Source organism: Drosophila kikkawai, chromosome 3L (genome assembly GCF_030179895.1).
Source record: "Drosophila kikkawai strain 14028-0561.14 chromosome 3L, DkikHiC1v2, whole genome shotgun sequence".
Taxonomy (NCBI): Eukaryota; Metazoa; Arthropoda; class Insecta; order Diptera; family Drosophilidae; genus Drosophila; species Drosophila kikkawai.
In genome coordinates, this window is record NC_091730.1 from 21,201,680 (window position 1) to 21,216,876 (window position 15,197).

General features: G+C 39.8%; 3 protein-coding genes across 8 annotated transcripts; 2 read left to right on the forward strand and 1 right to left on the reverse strand.

Annotated features, from left to right (window-relative positions):
* Positions 1 to 502: 502 nt before the first annotated feature.
* On the forward strand, positions 503 to 1,334 carry LOC108078727 (serine protease 1-like). The gene has a single exon (XM_017172728.2). It carries the CDS (start codon positions 503 to 505, stop codon positions 1,292 to 1,294), a length of 792 nt encoding a protein of 263 aa, XP_017028217.1. The 3' UTR covers positions 1,295 to 1,334.
* Positions 1,335 to 1,923: 589 nt separating this feature from the next.
* On the reverse strand, positions 1,924 to 2,755 carry LOC108078726 (serine protease 1-like). The gene has a single exon (XM_017172727.2). It carries the CDS (start codon positions 2,753 to 2,755, stop codon positions 1,964 to 1,966), a length of 792 nt encoding a protein of 263 aa, XP_017028216.1. The 3' UTR covers positions 1,924 to 1,963.
* Positions 2,756 to 5,703: 2,948 nt separating this feature from the next.
* Positions 5,704 to 15,009, forward strand: LOC108078723 (uncharacterized). 6 transcript variants are annotated; one of them, XM_070284900.1, is made up of 5 exons: positions 5,704 to 5,914; positions 11,399 to 11,459; positions 12,351 to 12,662; positions 12,721 to 13,409; positions 13,476 to 15,009. In XM_070284900.1, exons 3-5 carry the CDS (start codon positions 12,368 to 12,370, stop codon positions 14,694 to 14,696), a joined length of 2,205 nt encoding a protein of 734 aa, XP_070141001.1. In that variant the 5' UTR covers positions 5,704 to 5,914; positions 11,399 to 11,459; positions 12,351 to 12,367; the 3' UTR covers positions 14,697 to 15,009. The 6 variants fall into 6 exon arrangements, with proteins under 6 accessions (XP_070141001.1, XP_070140999.1, XP_070140998.1 ...); XM_070284898.1 differs by lacking the exon at positions 5,704 to 5,914 and adding an exon at positions 8,393 to 8,596; XM_070284897.1 differs by lacking the exon at positions 5,704 to 5,914 and adding an exon at positions 8,393 to 8,565.
* Positions 15,010 to 15,197: the final 188 nt, after the last annotated feature.

Consider the following 15,197-nt stretch of genomic DNA (forward strand, 5'->3'; position numbering starts at 1 on the left):
TACACTAAATTTCTCTATTAAATAATTGTATATTTATTTTGCTGCAAACTTTAATGACTCTCATATAAATAATGTTAATCAGTTACTCAAACTCGTACAGTCTCTAAGATCTATTGTCCTTAAATTCGGTGGCAGATGGGAAGAACTCGCCTGGTTATCAATAATTTATATATAGCATAATATATAGAATACAACGATCTTTTATAGTATTCTTCCTGTAATATTTTCGGTAGACTCCAATTTATAATACCCTTTTTTTCTATTAGTTACTAGAATAAAGGGGCGTATACGTGATATTAACTTCCTTGCATAAAATATAGGTCCCAGCTAATCGGACAAACAAATACGCATAGGAAACAGGCACTTGTGATTAGAGATTTTGATTTAGTATTTCACTTTAATAATTATCTCGTCAATTATCAAAACAGAGTTTTACGATCGCGATAACCGTGGGTATAAAATCACCAACGCGAGCCCATGCAAACCAAGTTGTTCTAGCAACATGAAACTGTTCGTAGCTATCCTGGCTCTGGCCGTGGCTTCGGCCTCCGCCTCCGCCATCAACAGCGTGGTCCACCCCAAGGACCTGCCTAAGGTCTCCAAGATTGAGGGTCGCATCACCAACGGCTACCCGGCTGAAGAGGGCAAGGCTCCCTACACCGTCGGCCTGGGCTTCAGCGGCGGCTGGTGGTGCGGTGGCTCCATTATCGGCCACGAGTGGGTCCTCACCGCCGAGCACTGCATCGGAAACGCCGACTCCGTGACCGTGTACTTCGGCGCCACCTGGCGCACCAACGCCCAGTACACCCACTGGGTTGGAAATGGCAACTTCATCAAGCACAGCAACGCCGACATCGCCCTGATCCGCATCCCGCATGTGGACTTCTGGCACATGGTCAATAAGGTGGATCTGCCCAGCTACAACGATCGCTACAACGACTACAACGAGTGGTGGGCCGTGGCCTGCGGCTGGGGCGGCACCTACGACGGCAGCCCCCTGCCCGACTGGCTCCAGTGCGCCGACGTCCAGATCATCCACAACTCCGAGTGCGCCAGCTACTACGGCACTGGCACCGTTGGTGACAACATCATCTGCATCCGCGTGGTCGACGGCAGGGGAACCTGTGGCGGAGACTCCGGCGGCCCCCTGGTCACCCATGACGGCAGCAAGCTGGTGGGAGTCACTAACTGGGTGTCTGGTTCCGGCTGCCAGGCTGGTCATCCCGCTGGCTTCCAGCGTACGACCTACCACTTGGACTGGATCCGCGACCACACCGGTATTGCTTACTACTAAATATTGGCCAACGATTGAATAAATTATATTTGAAGAGCAATTTTTGATGTTTTTGTGATGGGAGTTAACTTATCATTTAGATGGCATTGAGAAGTTGGGAAAATTAAATTAAATTACGGTGAAATTTATAAATTTCAACAAATTACCGTATAAAATGAATAACATTTAAAATGTATTTATATTTTGTATACATTTCTTCCATTTCATTTTATAATTATAAATTTTTTCTATTCTGAAATATGATAACTTTTTGTAGATCTAAAAATGAGGTTTACATTTTATAAAAATTAAAATATATGTATTTCTGTCAAAGAAACAATCGGGAAATTAATAGAACAAAATTTTAACTTCTGATTCTATAATTTTTTGGTTTTATTTTTATAAAAGTTGAACGACTAAATATGTAGCTTCATATAAATAATATAAATAAATTAAATTAATTTATAAAATATAGAAATGGTTCTTAATCTTAGCATAGTTTTTCTTTCAGATGAAGAGGGAGATACATATATCCAAGAATTATACTGTTTTCTCGCTAAGAGTTAATCTCTCCGCTTTTGGGGAATCTACCCATTAATTTCCTAAATTTGTACTTCCCATAATAAAGTTATTAATAAATTAATTAGGCATTGCACTTTAAGTATTCTTTATTCAATCGATGTTCAATATTTAGTAGTAAGCAATTCCGGTGTGATCGCGGATCCAATCCAAGTGATAGGTGACACGCTGGAAGCCAGCAGGAGCTCCCGACTGGCAGCCGGCAACCGAGCCGAAGTTGGTGACTCCCACCAACTTGGTGCCGTCATGGGTGACCAGGGGGCCGCCGGAGTCGCCGCCGCAGGTGGACTTGCCATCGGGAGTGCGCACACAGATGATATTGTCGCCGACGGTGCCGGTGCCGTAGTAGCCGGAGCACTCGGAGTTGTGCATGATCTGCAGGTCCACGCACTGCATGTAGTCGGGCAGCGGGCTTCCGTCGTAGGTGCCGCCCCAGCCGCAGGCCACGGCCCACCACTCGTTGTAGTCATTGTAGCGATCGTTGTAGCTGGGCAGATCCACCTTGTTGACCATGTGCCAGAAGTCCACATGCGGGATGCGGATCAGGGCGATGTCTGCGTTGCTGTGCTTGATGAAGTTGCCGTTTCCAACCCAGTGGGTGTACTGGGCGTTGGTGCGCCAGGTGGCGCCGAAGTACACGGTCACGGAGTCGGCATCTCCGATGCAGTGCTCGGCGGTGAGGACCCACTCGTGGCCGATAATGGAGCCACCGCACCACCAGCCGCCGCTGAAGCCCAGGCCGACGGTGTAGGGAGCCTTGCCCTCCTCAGCAGGGTAACCGTTGGTGATGCGACCCTGCATGTCCTTGGTGTGGACCTTTTGGAAGGAGCTGGAGCCACGGGGCATGGCGGAGCCGGAGGCCGAAGCCACGGCCAGAGCCAGAATAGCTAAAAACAGTTTCATGTTGCTGGAACAACTTGAGGTATCAATGGACTTCTCTGGCGTATTTATACCCAGAGCCAGAAGCCAGAATGGGTCATATATAATCAGAGTCAGTGCGAACAAGTGGCCGATAAGCCTAGACGCTTTATTATATTGGACAACTTCTGGACTGACTAAGCAAGCCACTGCCAGGGCTGTTAGTCTTGACTCTGAAGCAGCTAATGAATGGAGTCAGGTCAAGAGGATATAGTGGAGTGTTAGTTGGAAAACTAGAAGATAGTGAGAAATATTACCAGCAATTAGAACTAAAATTCTGCTTAAACATTACACAGAAAAAATAAACATTATAACTTACTGAAAATAAAATTAAATTGGTAGTATGTTTAATTGATATTTTTAAAGATACGAGCCATATAAGATATTTTAAAGATTCAACAAGTACATTTAAAATCAAACATTGTTTTATTTGCTGCGATTTATTTTCTCGGGTATTTAAATTATTCTGTACATTAAAGCTCTGTGTATTTTGTAAGTATTATTAAGTATTATTCTTAGAATTTTAAATATTTATCTTCCAATAAAACTATACGACAAGTATTTACTCTTCTTTGTAACCCATCCAAAGCCCCAAGGCTTCTATTTATAAATAGAACATGAAAAGTAAAAAATGTATATTTGTATTTTGAACCTGATTATTATTCTTTTTCCAAGATTTACGACTTCTTGTTGAGACTATCTCTGCTTCATCGAAACTTGATTAGATTTAAATATTTACAATACCAATGGGATGTACACACAGTATCGAAAACAAGTGCAAAGTGCCACGCCCATTCAAAAGTTTTTAGATAAGTCAGATTTAATTCTATATTATCGTCATAAATATTCATTAATCAGTTGAAAACACTGGGACTTGGCTATAATTAAATTGATTCAAAACATAAAATGGCACTTGCGGAAATCCGATTATATTTGGTTTTGTTTATTAAAGTGATTAAGGATTTGATTAAGATTTTTGATAATGCATTAAACCATTAAGTGTCTTTATAAAATTAGGTCTGAATGAAAAGAGTATTTTTATACACTTGCAGGGTATTAATAAATTCAGTCTGGAGTTTATAAAGCAGTGTAGGAGTCATTTCCGATCCTTTAAACCACTGTTAAAGTAATTTAAATGTTGACTCCATAACGTTACCTTCCTTTCATCTTTATATTTTATTAAAATACAGATGAAAGAGTAAATAATCATTAAAGCTTATCGAAATCTAAATGCAGATTAAAAATCTTTGTTTTTTTTTTGTTTTAATTCTTATCTTTAATTTATTTCAATTTGTTATTGATATTAGTACTGTATTATTATTATTATTATTTATAATTAAATCAATATCAGCATCTTAATTTAATAATTGCAATTTTTTTAGCTAATTTTTGTTAACAAATAAAATTCAACCTTGTCAATATTGTTTATTTTTTCCCAAACACTAGAGATGAGATGTCTTTGAATAAATATTCAAATGCTTGAATTCCATTTGTGTTTGTCAGCTAACCATAAATCCCTATATTATATAGTAATGCCACATATTCTTAGTCTGTTGCGGTCAGTTCTTCGGTCTGGTTAAGAGTTCTCGCATTTATTTTCGGGCTCTCGTATTAAACATTTATTATATATTATTTAATTTATTAGTGTCAAAACACATCTTATGTGATTTTAATACAACACAAAAACATTGAACATTAAATATTTTTCGTATATATAAAGTAAACTATATTAAAACCCAAAAGTTGTAATCAAAAAAAAAGAATTCAAGTGTTTCACGATAAAAAAAAGTGCCGAAATCCTTTAAAAACCTATTTTAAAATGTAATTTAAATAAAGTGAGTGCCCAAACACTTAAATATATTAAGAAAGGGTTATATTATACATAATAATAGTGAGTTTACCTACTAAATTTCGAACCTACCTTAGTTTTTTTTACCTTACTTTCCATTCCTTAGTTTACTGTTTTGTTTCTTCTTTTGTTTTTGTTTTATTTTATTTTTTGCGAACGACCTTGCCTGCGGATAATCAGCGGCACCTTGCTATAATTTTCCGGCAGGCACTTGGCGAAAATACCTCCCACCCTCCAAGCACACACATCCAAACGTACAGAACCAACAAGTGTGTGTGGAGGGAGTGTGCCGAAACAGCGATGGCGCCAAGAGAGTGGGAGAGTGGGGGAGAGCGTGCAAAATAGCGGCGCAGCACGTGCTAAAATTGCTTGCAAACTGCGCAAGCTCAGTGAGTGCCAAACTGTGCGACTGACAATTGGCAAATAAACATTGCATACTTTCGGGCAACGCACACCAAGAGTGCAGCACGAGTGTGTAGCTGTTGCTGCTGCACTCGCAAAAAAAAGGCGTCGCAACTAACGATGATATCACAGTCATGATATCACACGAAACATATCGATATTTTGCCTGTATCACTCAAATTAAAATTTTTATCGCTTCTTCTCTTCCTGATTTTCGGGGCGAGGCTGGCCAGCGAATCCTTGGGTTACGCCCATATGTATTACGTAATCGTTAATGGTCATCAGTGGTCAGTTAAAATATTCTTCCAGTGGGAAAAAATAAATTTTAAGAGGGATTTATTATACAGGCGGACATAAGATTGCGAAAAAATATGATTTTAATTTAGCTAAAATGTAAAATGTTATTAATTAAGCAAGTAAATACATTATAATTTATTTGTTTATATCGATAAATAAATAAATGAATTAAAATATTAATAAATCTGATTGCAGCATCCTAAACCTAATGAATAGTAAATAAAAAACATAAAAACATCTAAAAACATCTCAAACCAAAAATTTTTCTCTGTGCACTGGCTACTGCTGCTGCTCCGACGACGAGAGTGTAAAAAATCTCACATCGGCTTTGGGCAACGGGTCGTGGCTTCATCGTCATTCGCCCCTTGGTCGTCGGAGGAGCAGGGAACGCTGCGCGCTGCTCGCTGGCAGGCCACTCGTACCCGTGTGCGCTCGTATTATCCGTTCCGCTAGCAAGGACTAAGGGCTACGGCCGGAGTCGCGCATCGCCGACTCCTAGCTAAGGAGGTGCTGCTGAAAATCACACAACAAATATTTGTGTATTTGCTGCAATCAATATGGTGCGACGATGAGTCCCAGTCCAAGACCAAGACCAAGTGAGTGTGTGGCCTAAATATTGGATGAATCCTGGCTAACGCAGGGTGTTGACAAAATTTCCAAGTGCGTCCGGAAAAACGTTGGCAAGCGCTTTCGCGTGTTTGTTGTGTTTGTGTATCTGTGAGTCCCCGTATCTGTATCTGTATCTGTGTATCCGTATCCGTATCCGCAAAACGATTGCAATTTTACGCTGACGCTGCAGCAGAAGCATTTCGCCTCAATGGAACTTGACACACTCACCCGCCACCGCCCCCAAAAAACACCCCTCCTGGGACATATACACACACACTCACACCCGAACACTCCCCAGCCAACCATTTCAATCGCGGAAGAGTCGCCTGCGACTCTTCTAGAAGATTAATTTGATCGCCTGCGACATCGCATTCTGATCGCTTTCCAATCTTCTGTTGGGAGAAAATGTACCTACGAATGCGACTCTTCTAAGGGAGTCGCGGGGGGCTCTTCTGAAGGAGTCCCAGAGGAGTCTTATGGAAGACTCGCGGAAGAGTCTTGTGGAAGAGTCGCTGAAGTGTCGCCTTAAGAGAGTATAAGAGTTTTTAATTTTTTTGTTTTTGTTTTTTTATTTTTGTCATTCTTTATTTAATTTCATAATTTTTCGACATAACTAAGCTTAAATTTAAAATATTTATTTTCTTTTCCTTCATTTTTAAGTTTTTTTTGTTTCTTATTTATTCTATCCTGCGCATGAACAAATCCAAAAGAATTCGGGAACTTTCATAAACCAACACCTATACAAAAGAAAATTAAAATTAAATTAATTTCAATTATTTATTTTACTATTTTAAATAATACCTTTTATCGTTGAAAATACGTTTTGTATTTGTTCCTCGCCAAGTCAGTTTCATTATTTGTTTCACTTCTTTCACTTGTTTCACATGTTTCTTCTTTTTTTTCACAAGGCTCAGGATAAATAGCATCAAACATTCGTTTGCCTTAGATTAGGAACTCATTTTAGTTCCAAAGAATATAAAACAAAAAACAAATAAATAAAACAAAAATAGTTTACCGAACAATTGAAATTTACATATAGATCGACCGCAAAGACAAAAGATCGAAGTCAGACTAAATGAACACAGAAATATTGAAAGACGTTCGGTTGTTACTCCTATTCTCACTCAAATGTAATGCAATTTGTTTTTGTATAACTCTTTTGCTTTCGGACGCATTCTCTGCTTTGCATCTATGTACGGTACTTTAATCCCTCATTCCTTCATTTCCTAGTTTTTAACGCTGCTTAAAAAATCGCCAAATAATCGCCCCCGCGATTCCCAGGAGACTTTTCTTAGGAATTTTCGTAAATAAGTCCTCCACCAATCGCCAAAGCGACTCCCAGGAGATTCTTCTTGGGGATTTTCGTAAACAGTCATCCAGCAATCGCCAAAGCGACTCCCAGAAGACTCTTTTTGGGGATTTTCGTAAATAAGTCTATCAACAATCGCCACCGCGATTCCCAGAAGACTCTTCTTCGGGATTCTCGAAAATTATTTCACCAATGATCGCCAAAGCGACTCCCAGAAGACTCTTTCTGGCGACCGGCGATTCGAGAATCGCCAAATGGTTGGCAGGGATCTTGTGATGTATAAATTTGCCACAGCAAAAATACATGTCCTCGAAACACTTGCACACGCACACACACATCCTTTTACAGAAGTGGCCTGCATCGTCGCATTCGCCCTTCACCCCCATTCCACTTGCATTGGCCCCACATTTTCATTATTATTATATTCCTTATATTGCTTTATATACATATGTATATTGCCCAGCTGAATAGCCATCCCAAGTGTATTTGCCATTAGCATTCAATGCATTATCTTGATGCACGAGTGCTATTCTCCAAAAGACACGCCAAAGTGCTATCGGTCTTCATGGCAGACCTCTTTGTTTGAGTCTATTGAATCATAGTTAAGGCTTTCGAACGCCAACTGGATATTCAATTAGATAAACACTGTTAATTACACGACTACGGTCTGAGTGTTAGATGTCATAGAGCGAAGGGAGTAATCGAAATTTGATCTGTCTTCTAAGCTAAATATGGGCATAGACATCACAAGTAAGAAGTGATGAGAAATGAAAATAAATGGTTTCGTAGAAGTAGAAAGTCTTTTGGCTTTGTTATTATACGGGAAATAGGTACTTTTGGGCATATGTCTTTCATATTCATGCTGGAATTTAAAAGATAAATTTGTGGAATTTGTATCCCTATTTTATCTGTTTGTTAACAAATAATTATTTGCTTTATTTTAATTATTTAATTTATTATAGCTTATCAATCATTGAAATTTTATGTTTTCTTTACAATATCCATGTAATTACGATGCCTGAAAATAAATAATTACATTTAATTTGGCGACTTACAAACTGCTCTATTTACATTTATTACTTTTTTAGCGTTTACCTAACTTAAATATTCCTATTCAGTTTAAAAAACTCTGTACATCACATTTATCACAGCATTTCCTGTCTGAGAAATACACTTTAGTATGTTATGTTTGTTTTTTTTTTGTATGTTATCTTGGTTCCGTTTCATTAAATGGGGGCAGTGACTTTATCGCAAAACCCGCATAGAAATACATTTTTAAAACCGTATTAAAGTGAAGAATGTGAACATTTAGTGCCGGCCAAGATAATGGTAAATTCTATTTGGTTAAAATAATGTTTTGGTACGTATAAAGGTTAAAAAATAATACACTCCTGCCCACAATTATACGACACCCCTAAAACTTTAGTTTCGACCCTCGTAGGAAAGTCGGGAAGCATATTACAACAAAATCAAGTATGCAGAATTAAAGCTTATTAAATTCTGCTTAAAATATAATTTTTTTATCTTTGATTGGACCTCCCGTTTTTAAGTAGCGTTAAAAAAAGCAGAAAAGCCCGATTTTTGCCATGCCGGAAACTGTATCATAGCTATACGACACATGTCAATTTTTTCGATTTACTTAATATTTTATAATTATAATGGTATATAAAAAATTGTTTAATGATTAATAGAGCCACTTTAAGCCTTGGCAACCTCAAAAAGTCTCTTAGGCATTGAATTAACAAACTTTTTAGGTAAATATTGGTATAATGGAAACTTTTGACCCAAAATATCACTTTTAAGGGTCTTGACACTCTAAAATTTCTTGTTATTGGCCTAAGCTCGCCTGACTTAAGTAAACCAAATGTTTTAAATTAAATTCAAGCCAGGGGAGCACGGTGGCCAACCCAAAACTCTTATATTGTGATTATTTATGTAGCGCTGGGTCTCTCTAACTTGGTGAATCCTGCATAAAAACATGATATTTTTCCATATGTTGTTCCAAAAATGTTAGAAGACGATCATGAAATACTTTTTTGTATTCTCCACTATTCATCTTGGATCTGGGAAGCACAGATCAAGCGCTTAAGACGCATGAAAGGCTCCCCCGAAACAGCGTTTTGAAAAAATAAGTGTAACCTCATGTAAATCTGTCCAATAGTGTCAAAACCGATCTGGGCCGTCAAGATAAACATTTTTTTCATCAGAAAAAATTATCTAGCTAAAAAATATTGAAAAAAAACTGTATAATCAAAAATAAGTTAAAATGTCATACTGACCCCCAGTGTCTTCAAGATTTTTTCCTAAAAATTTAAGTTGTTCTGTTTTGTAGCTAATTTTTAAGAACTGAGCCGTCTTTAAGACTACTCTGACTATGTACTACGATGATTTCAGTGTCCGCCAGACAGTCATTCGTGACACAGGCTGACTGCAACTAGCGGCAAGTGTGGCGCTCCAAGCAATCGAATAGCTAAATCTAAGAATTATGCGATGTTCATGGCGGTCGGGCAACTTGGGATCCTTCCAGAGCTTTGCTTCACTCCATATTCATCCGAATTAAAAAAAAAAATGGGATAAGACAACGTATTTGATAAATTTTCTGCGATATTTCGGTTACATTAAAGCCAGCATCGTTGTAAGCCCTTATTCTTCCCTTTTTTTCGTCGGATAACAAACAGCATCTTGGCATTTTATTTCCAATTCATTAATTTGTTACCAGAAACATAAAAAAAATTATTTGAAACCAAATAATTACCTGTAGCCGTTATAATTGAAACATGTCGTATAGCTATGATACAGTTTCCGGCATGGCAAAAATCGGGCTTTTCTGCTTTTTTTAACGCTACTTAAAAACGGGGGGTCCAATCAAAGATAAAAAAATCATATTTTAAGCAGAATTCATTAAGCTTTAATTCTGCATACTTGAATTTGTTGTAATATGCTTCCCGACTTTCCTACGAGAGTCGAAACTAAAGTTTTCGGGGTGTCGTATAATTGTGGGCAGGAGTGTACAGAAAAAGTTAAATCTACAAATTGTCTAAGATATTTAAAAATAAAATCCAAAAGTAATATTTTAGGCACATTTCTTATAAGGCAACTTCCCTTTGACCCCTATCCTAGTACACTCTTTACTCTTCCTAGTACTGGGTATTAATATTTTAATTATATTTAGACGTCTACGAAGACGTGTCCAGGCATTAACACAACAAAATATCTAATCATCGCAACAGCACGAAGATGCAAAAATACAAAAATACAAAAACTAATGACCGCCGAACTCACTATGTCGTGATCGATGAAATAATGCCGGCGAAGCGCTGATCCATCGGTAGACTCACTCACTCACTCACTCACTTCCCCATTCGGTTCCCATCACAAGCGACCAGAGCCCCAGACCCCTATACCCAATGCCATTCCGAATCCGAATCTTATTTCTGAGCGGGGGGCCTCGTCGCACTCGCGTTTGTGCCGTCATAGTGCTCGGACCGCTGACTATTCGCTCGGCGGCACTGCATTTTAGCAGCAGACGCTGCTGCATTTTCATCAATTAATCCCATCCCTCAGGGCCAAACTAAATGTTATTTATATTATTTTGGCTAAGGCACAACAATTGGCAAACCAAATAAATACCATCGTGTAAAGTGTTCAATGTTTTTAAACACGAAAATAATGGTTGGTGGAAAACAGCCACGTTTTTTTGAACCGGAAAACCACGGGTAAATACGACAGATGAACAAATTTTATTATCAATAGCTTAGATGAATGATAAGGTAAACAAGTGGAGTCGTTTTAAATTATATATGAGTGTATAGTGGTTGTAAAAGCTGAGATTTCTATCAACACAATCTTCTATATATATAAATAATTAAAATATTATTTTTCTTTTAGACTTTAACTCAAATTAGTAAAAAATCTTATTAAATAATAGCTTAAGTCAGCATCATTCAAAATTAGTTTTGAATTTCTTAATATTCCGGACATTTGCAATTAAAAACGCATCTGTCTATAATTTTTTTTGCCAGCTTAAAAACCCAAGACATTGTAATTTATTCATTGTTTACTATGGAAATCAGAAAACTGACCTTTAGAGTAACGAAAAAAACAATAATAAACCATTTTGCATTTGTCAGCAAGTGATCAGAGGTCTGTTTTTAAATTTCAGTTGCGGAATCAACGATCTTGCTGGAATAAACCCACGAATACTTCAACAAGCATTTTTAAAGGTAAGTCTGTCAATTAAACCTTTGTATTTTTCTTTTTTCATTCTAAGAATCAAATTTATTTCTGAAGATTTCATAATTATTTAATAATATACATACATACATGTATTTTCCTTTCGAAGAAATCTTAATGATCTTTTTATGTTTTGTCTTAAGGAAATTAGCAATGTAATACACTTAGAAAAAGGTCTGGTCTTTGGTCTTGACTGCGACTGTAGCCTTAACTGACGTACGTTTTTAAAAAATTAAAGTTTTACGTAACTTTTAATTTGATTTTATTTTCCTGTTTTGTGGTTAATAAAAACACCGTGACTATTTCCAATTATCCTAACCCATGCGATAGCCCCACTTATGCTTAAAATAACCCATAAATTTCAGGGCGATTGATCAACTCAATTTTGAGAAATCATGTAAAAACATTTCAAAAAAAAGAAAATAGCTAAGAAAAAACATTGCGTGCTTTTCAAATCCTCTTAAATAAAATATATATAAATATATTAATTATATAATTTTTATGTGTAGGTTCACCCCTTCCATTTCCTCCACTACCATCTTGTTTATACATATTAATTGCAGACTTTGCTGTTTGCTTTTAAAGTAAACAAAGTATTCGATTTACAGAAATCTCAGGGGCAGCTGACAAACTCATTAGTCGAAAAGTATGTGTACTTTTGGCTTCCTTCTGTTTTTAAAGCTGTGCCCAGTTGTGTAATTCAATTAGTAAATATTAATATTAACTGCTTAAACTGCTAGAAACACCTTAAGACAGAGCAAAAACACTTAACTATTCACTGTCAAATATTTATATTTCCAAACTAAATAGGTTTGGTTTTCATTAAATTTAAAAAGTAATAAAATATATCAATTTATTAAACCTTAATCTACTATTAATAGCCGCGAGCTTAAATGTTATGGCAGAGAAACGCCTTCTGCTGGAGCGATCGGATTCCTCAGAGACGACGGAGAAACTGGAAGTACAAATGACCCGACGAAAGGGCGTCGTCCTACAGGCGATGCAGCACCAGTCGCTGCCCGGCGGCTGCCGGCTGCTCTTCCTTCGCCGGAAGTCGGTGCTCTGCCTGGTGGTGGCCTTTGTGTTCTGTTACTTTGTGATCGGACGACCCGACTGGGCGAATGTCCTTGACCTGGATGTCCTGCACGGAGATAATATCCTGACAGTCCAGCACCAGTCCACGGTCATGGATGGTGAGTAATTCATATCCTTGATCACTTTTTATGTTGCCTCCTTCCTGCATGCCCATAGTTATGGTTTTCAATTTTCCTTTTTTGTTGCCTTATTTCCTTGTTTCGATGCATGTGATGGTCCGTGTCCGTGTTATGTCCCCAGATGACACAATTTTTGACAGTAGTATTCCATTTGTGCCGGAAGGCTACCTCGTGTACAGCAACTCGTGTCGGATCATGGAGTTGGATCCGTACAAGAGCGAGGTGATGCGTCACTTCAAGCGGGTCAAGTACAAGTCCTGCCAGAAGTTGCCGCCACTGACCCGGGTGCGATTCCAGGAGCGCTCTCAGAAGTACCTCCTAACCATCGACGGAGCCGCCTTCAACCAGTATCCGGTGGCTAGCAATCTCCACTGCTGCTATATGGCCGTGCAGCGGGTCAATGAGATGGAGGTCAACTACACCACGTGCCACAACTTCAAGGGGTCTACGGAGCTGCCCAATTCCGTCGAAGACATAATCGTCAAGTGTAACACGGGTGGGAAGCAGATCTACATCAATGGTCATGCCACTATTCCCGTCAAGGACGCGGTCCAACAGCGACTCCAGGAGGCCAAGACAGACAAACGCCAGGCTTCACGACGACCGCCCAGTGTCCTCATGCTGGGAATCGATAGTATTTCACGTGTGAATCTCATCCGGGCCATGCCCAAGACGGCCCAGTATCTGTACGACAACGAGTGGTTCGAGCTGGCAGGATACAACAAGGTGACTTTGTGGTTGAATTATACTAATTCCAAACTATAAGATCCATTTCCCCCATGACCCCTTCAGGTGGACGACAATACATTCCCTAACATTATGGCCTTGGCCACCGGCTATAACCTGCACAATGCCCAGCATGAGTGCTCCCCGTATGTGGTCGGTGGCCTGGACAAGTGCAACTTCATTTGGAAGCAGTACAAGGAGCATGGCTATGTCACCGCCTACGCGGAGGATGCGGTGAAAATCAACACATTCAACTACTTGAAGAAGGGGTTCGAGCATCCGCCGGCGGACTATTACCTACGTCCGTATCTCTCCGCCGCCGAGAAGCTGCTGGATCACACGGTGGTCAATGGCCTGATACACTGCCTCGGTTATGAGACAGCCGCGGAGCATGTTTATGACTACGCGCTGGAGTTCACGCGTCGGTACCTGAACGAGACGTACTTCGGGTTCTTCTGGACGAACACCCACAGCCACAGCGACATATCGCAGACGAGCAGCATGGACGAATACATGGCGGAGTATCTGCGCAAGCTGGTGCGCCAGGGCACCATGGACAACAGCGTGGTGGTGTTCTTCAGCGACCATGGACTGAGGTTCGGACCCACGCGGGCCACCTGGTCGGGTCATTTGGAGGAACGGCTGCCGGCGATCTTCATCTGGCTGCCGCATCACCTGCGTCAGTCACATCCGGAGTTTGTGCGCAGCCTGCACCTGAACAGAAATCGGCTGACCACGCCCTACGACCTCCATCTGACCATGAAGCACATACTTTCCCTGTCCGGGCGAACGGACATGGCTTCCCTGGGACCGGCGCCCGACTGTCCGCAGTGTCAAAGCCTCCTGCGACCCGTCTCTCCGCTAAGGAGCTGCGCCGACGTGGGCATTGAGGATCATTGGTGCACCTGTTGGGCCTACGACACTGTGTCGAGCACGTCGCGGGAAACGCGGATGCTGGGCAAGCGAGTGGTGTCCTACCTGAACACATATGTGGCCGAATTCCGGAACGGAACGTATGCCAAACTCTGTGCTAAACTCACGCTACAGAGCATCCGATCGGCCTTCCGGGCGCATCCCAATGCCCTTGATCCGGAAGGCTTCCACACCTATCGGTTGATCTTTGTGACGTCGCCGAACAAGGCCTGGTACGAGGCCACCGTGCGTCACAATCAAACGGACGACTCGGTCACGGTTACGGGATCCGTGAGTCGGCTGAATGTGTACAGCGGCGAGTCGGAGTGCATGAAGGACTTTGCAGCCAAGAAGTACTGCTATTGCCGGCACTAGAAGGGATAGAGGATGGAGTAGGATTATAAAAAGGCTAGTGCCCAAGTGCCGTTAACCAGGTGCGAATCTGGCAAATATATGTATATAGCGAATCTCTGCCTGTAACCCGGGGAGATTTTAAAAACAATACTTGCGGAAGCAATGAAGGTGATTAATTATAGTACAGTTTTCACAAAAAACAAGAATAGTCTTATGGAGGCATACAAAAAACATAAATGTAAGCAATGTAATTGCTTAATTTTGACAGCAGTATTCGAAATTACAAGGGATTGCAAATAGAGCTATGATTAAAGTAAAAATTGACAAAAATGAAGTTGATAATACTACTTTTACTTTAAAAATTAAAATTAAATTGCGGCTTATTTAAAATCTATAATATAATGTAACAGCGATTCATAGGGTGATAAATTGAAATATCTTGATCCTTTAAGAATATTTTAATTCCAAAAAGCAAAACATACATCAAACAAAAGGTATTAAAGCGTTAATTAATTATATGAA

Coding starts and splice junctions, on each gene's coding strand:
- LOC108078723 (XM_070284897.1), top strand. Junction 12,663..12,720: donor CCAGTCCACGGTCATGGATG/GTGAGTAATTCA, acceptor GCATGCCCATAG/TTATGGTTTTCAATTTTCCT. Junction 13,410..13,475: donor AGCTGGCAGGATACAACAAG/GTGACTTTGTGG, acceptor TGACCCCTTCAG/GTGGACGACAATACATTCCC.
- LOC108078726 (XM_017172727.2), bottom strand. CDS start 2,755: ATGAAACTGTTTTTAGCTATTCTGGCTCTGGCCGTGGCTTCGGCCTCC.
- LOC108078727 (XM_017172728.2), top strand. CDS start 503: ATGAAACTGTTCGTAGCTATCCTGGCTCTGGCCGTGGCTTCGGCCTCC.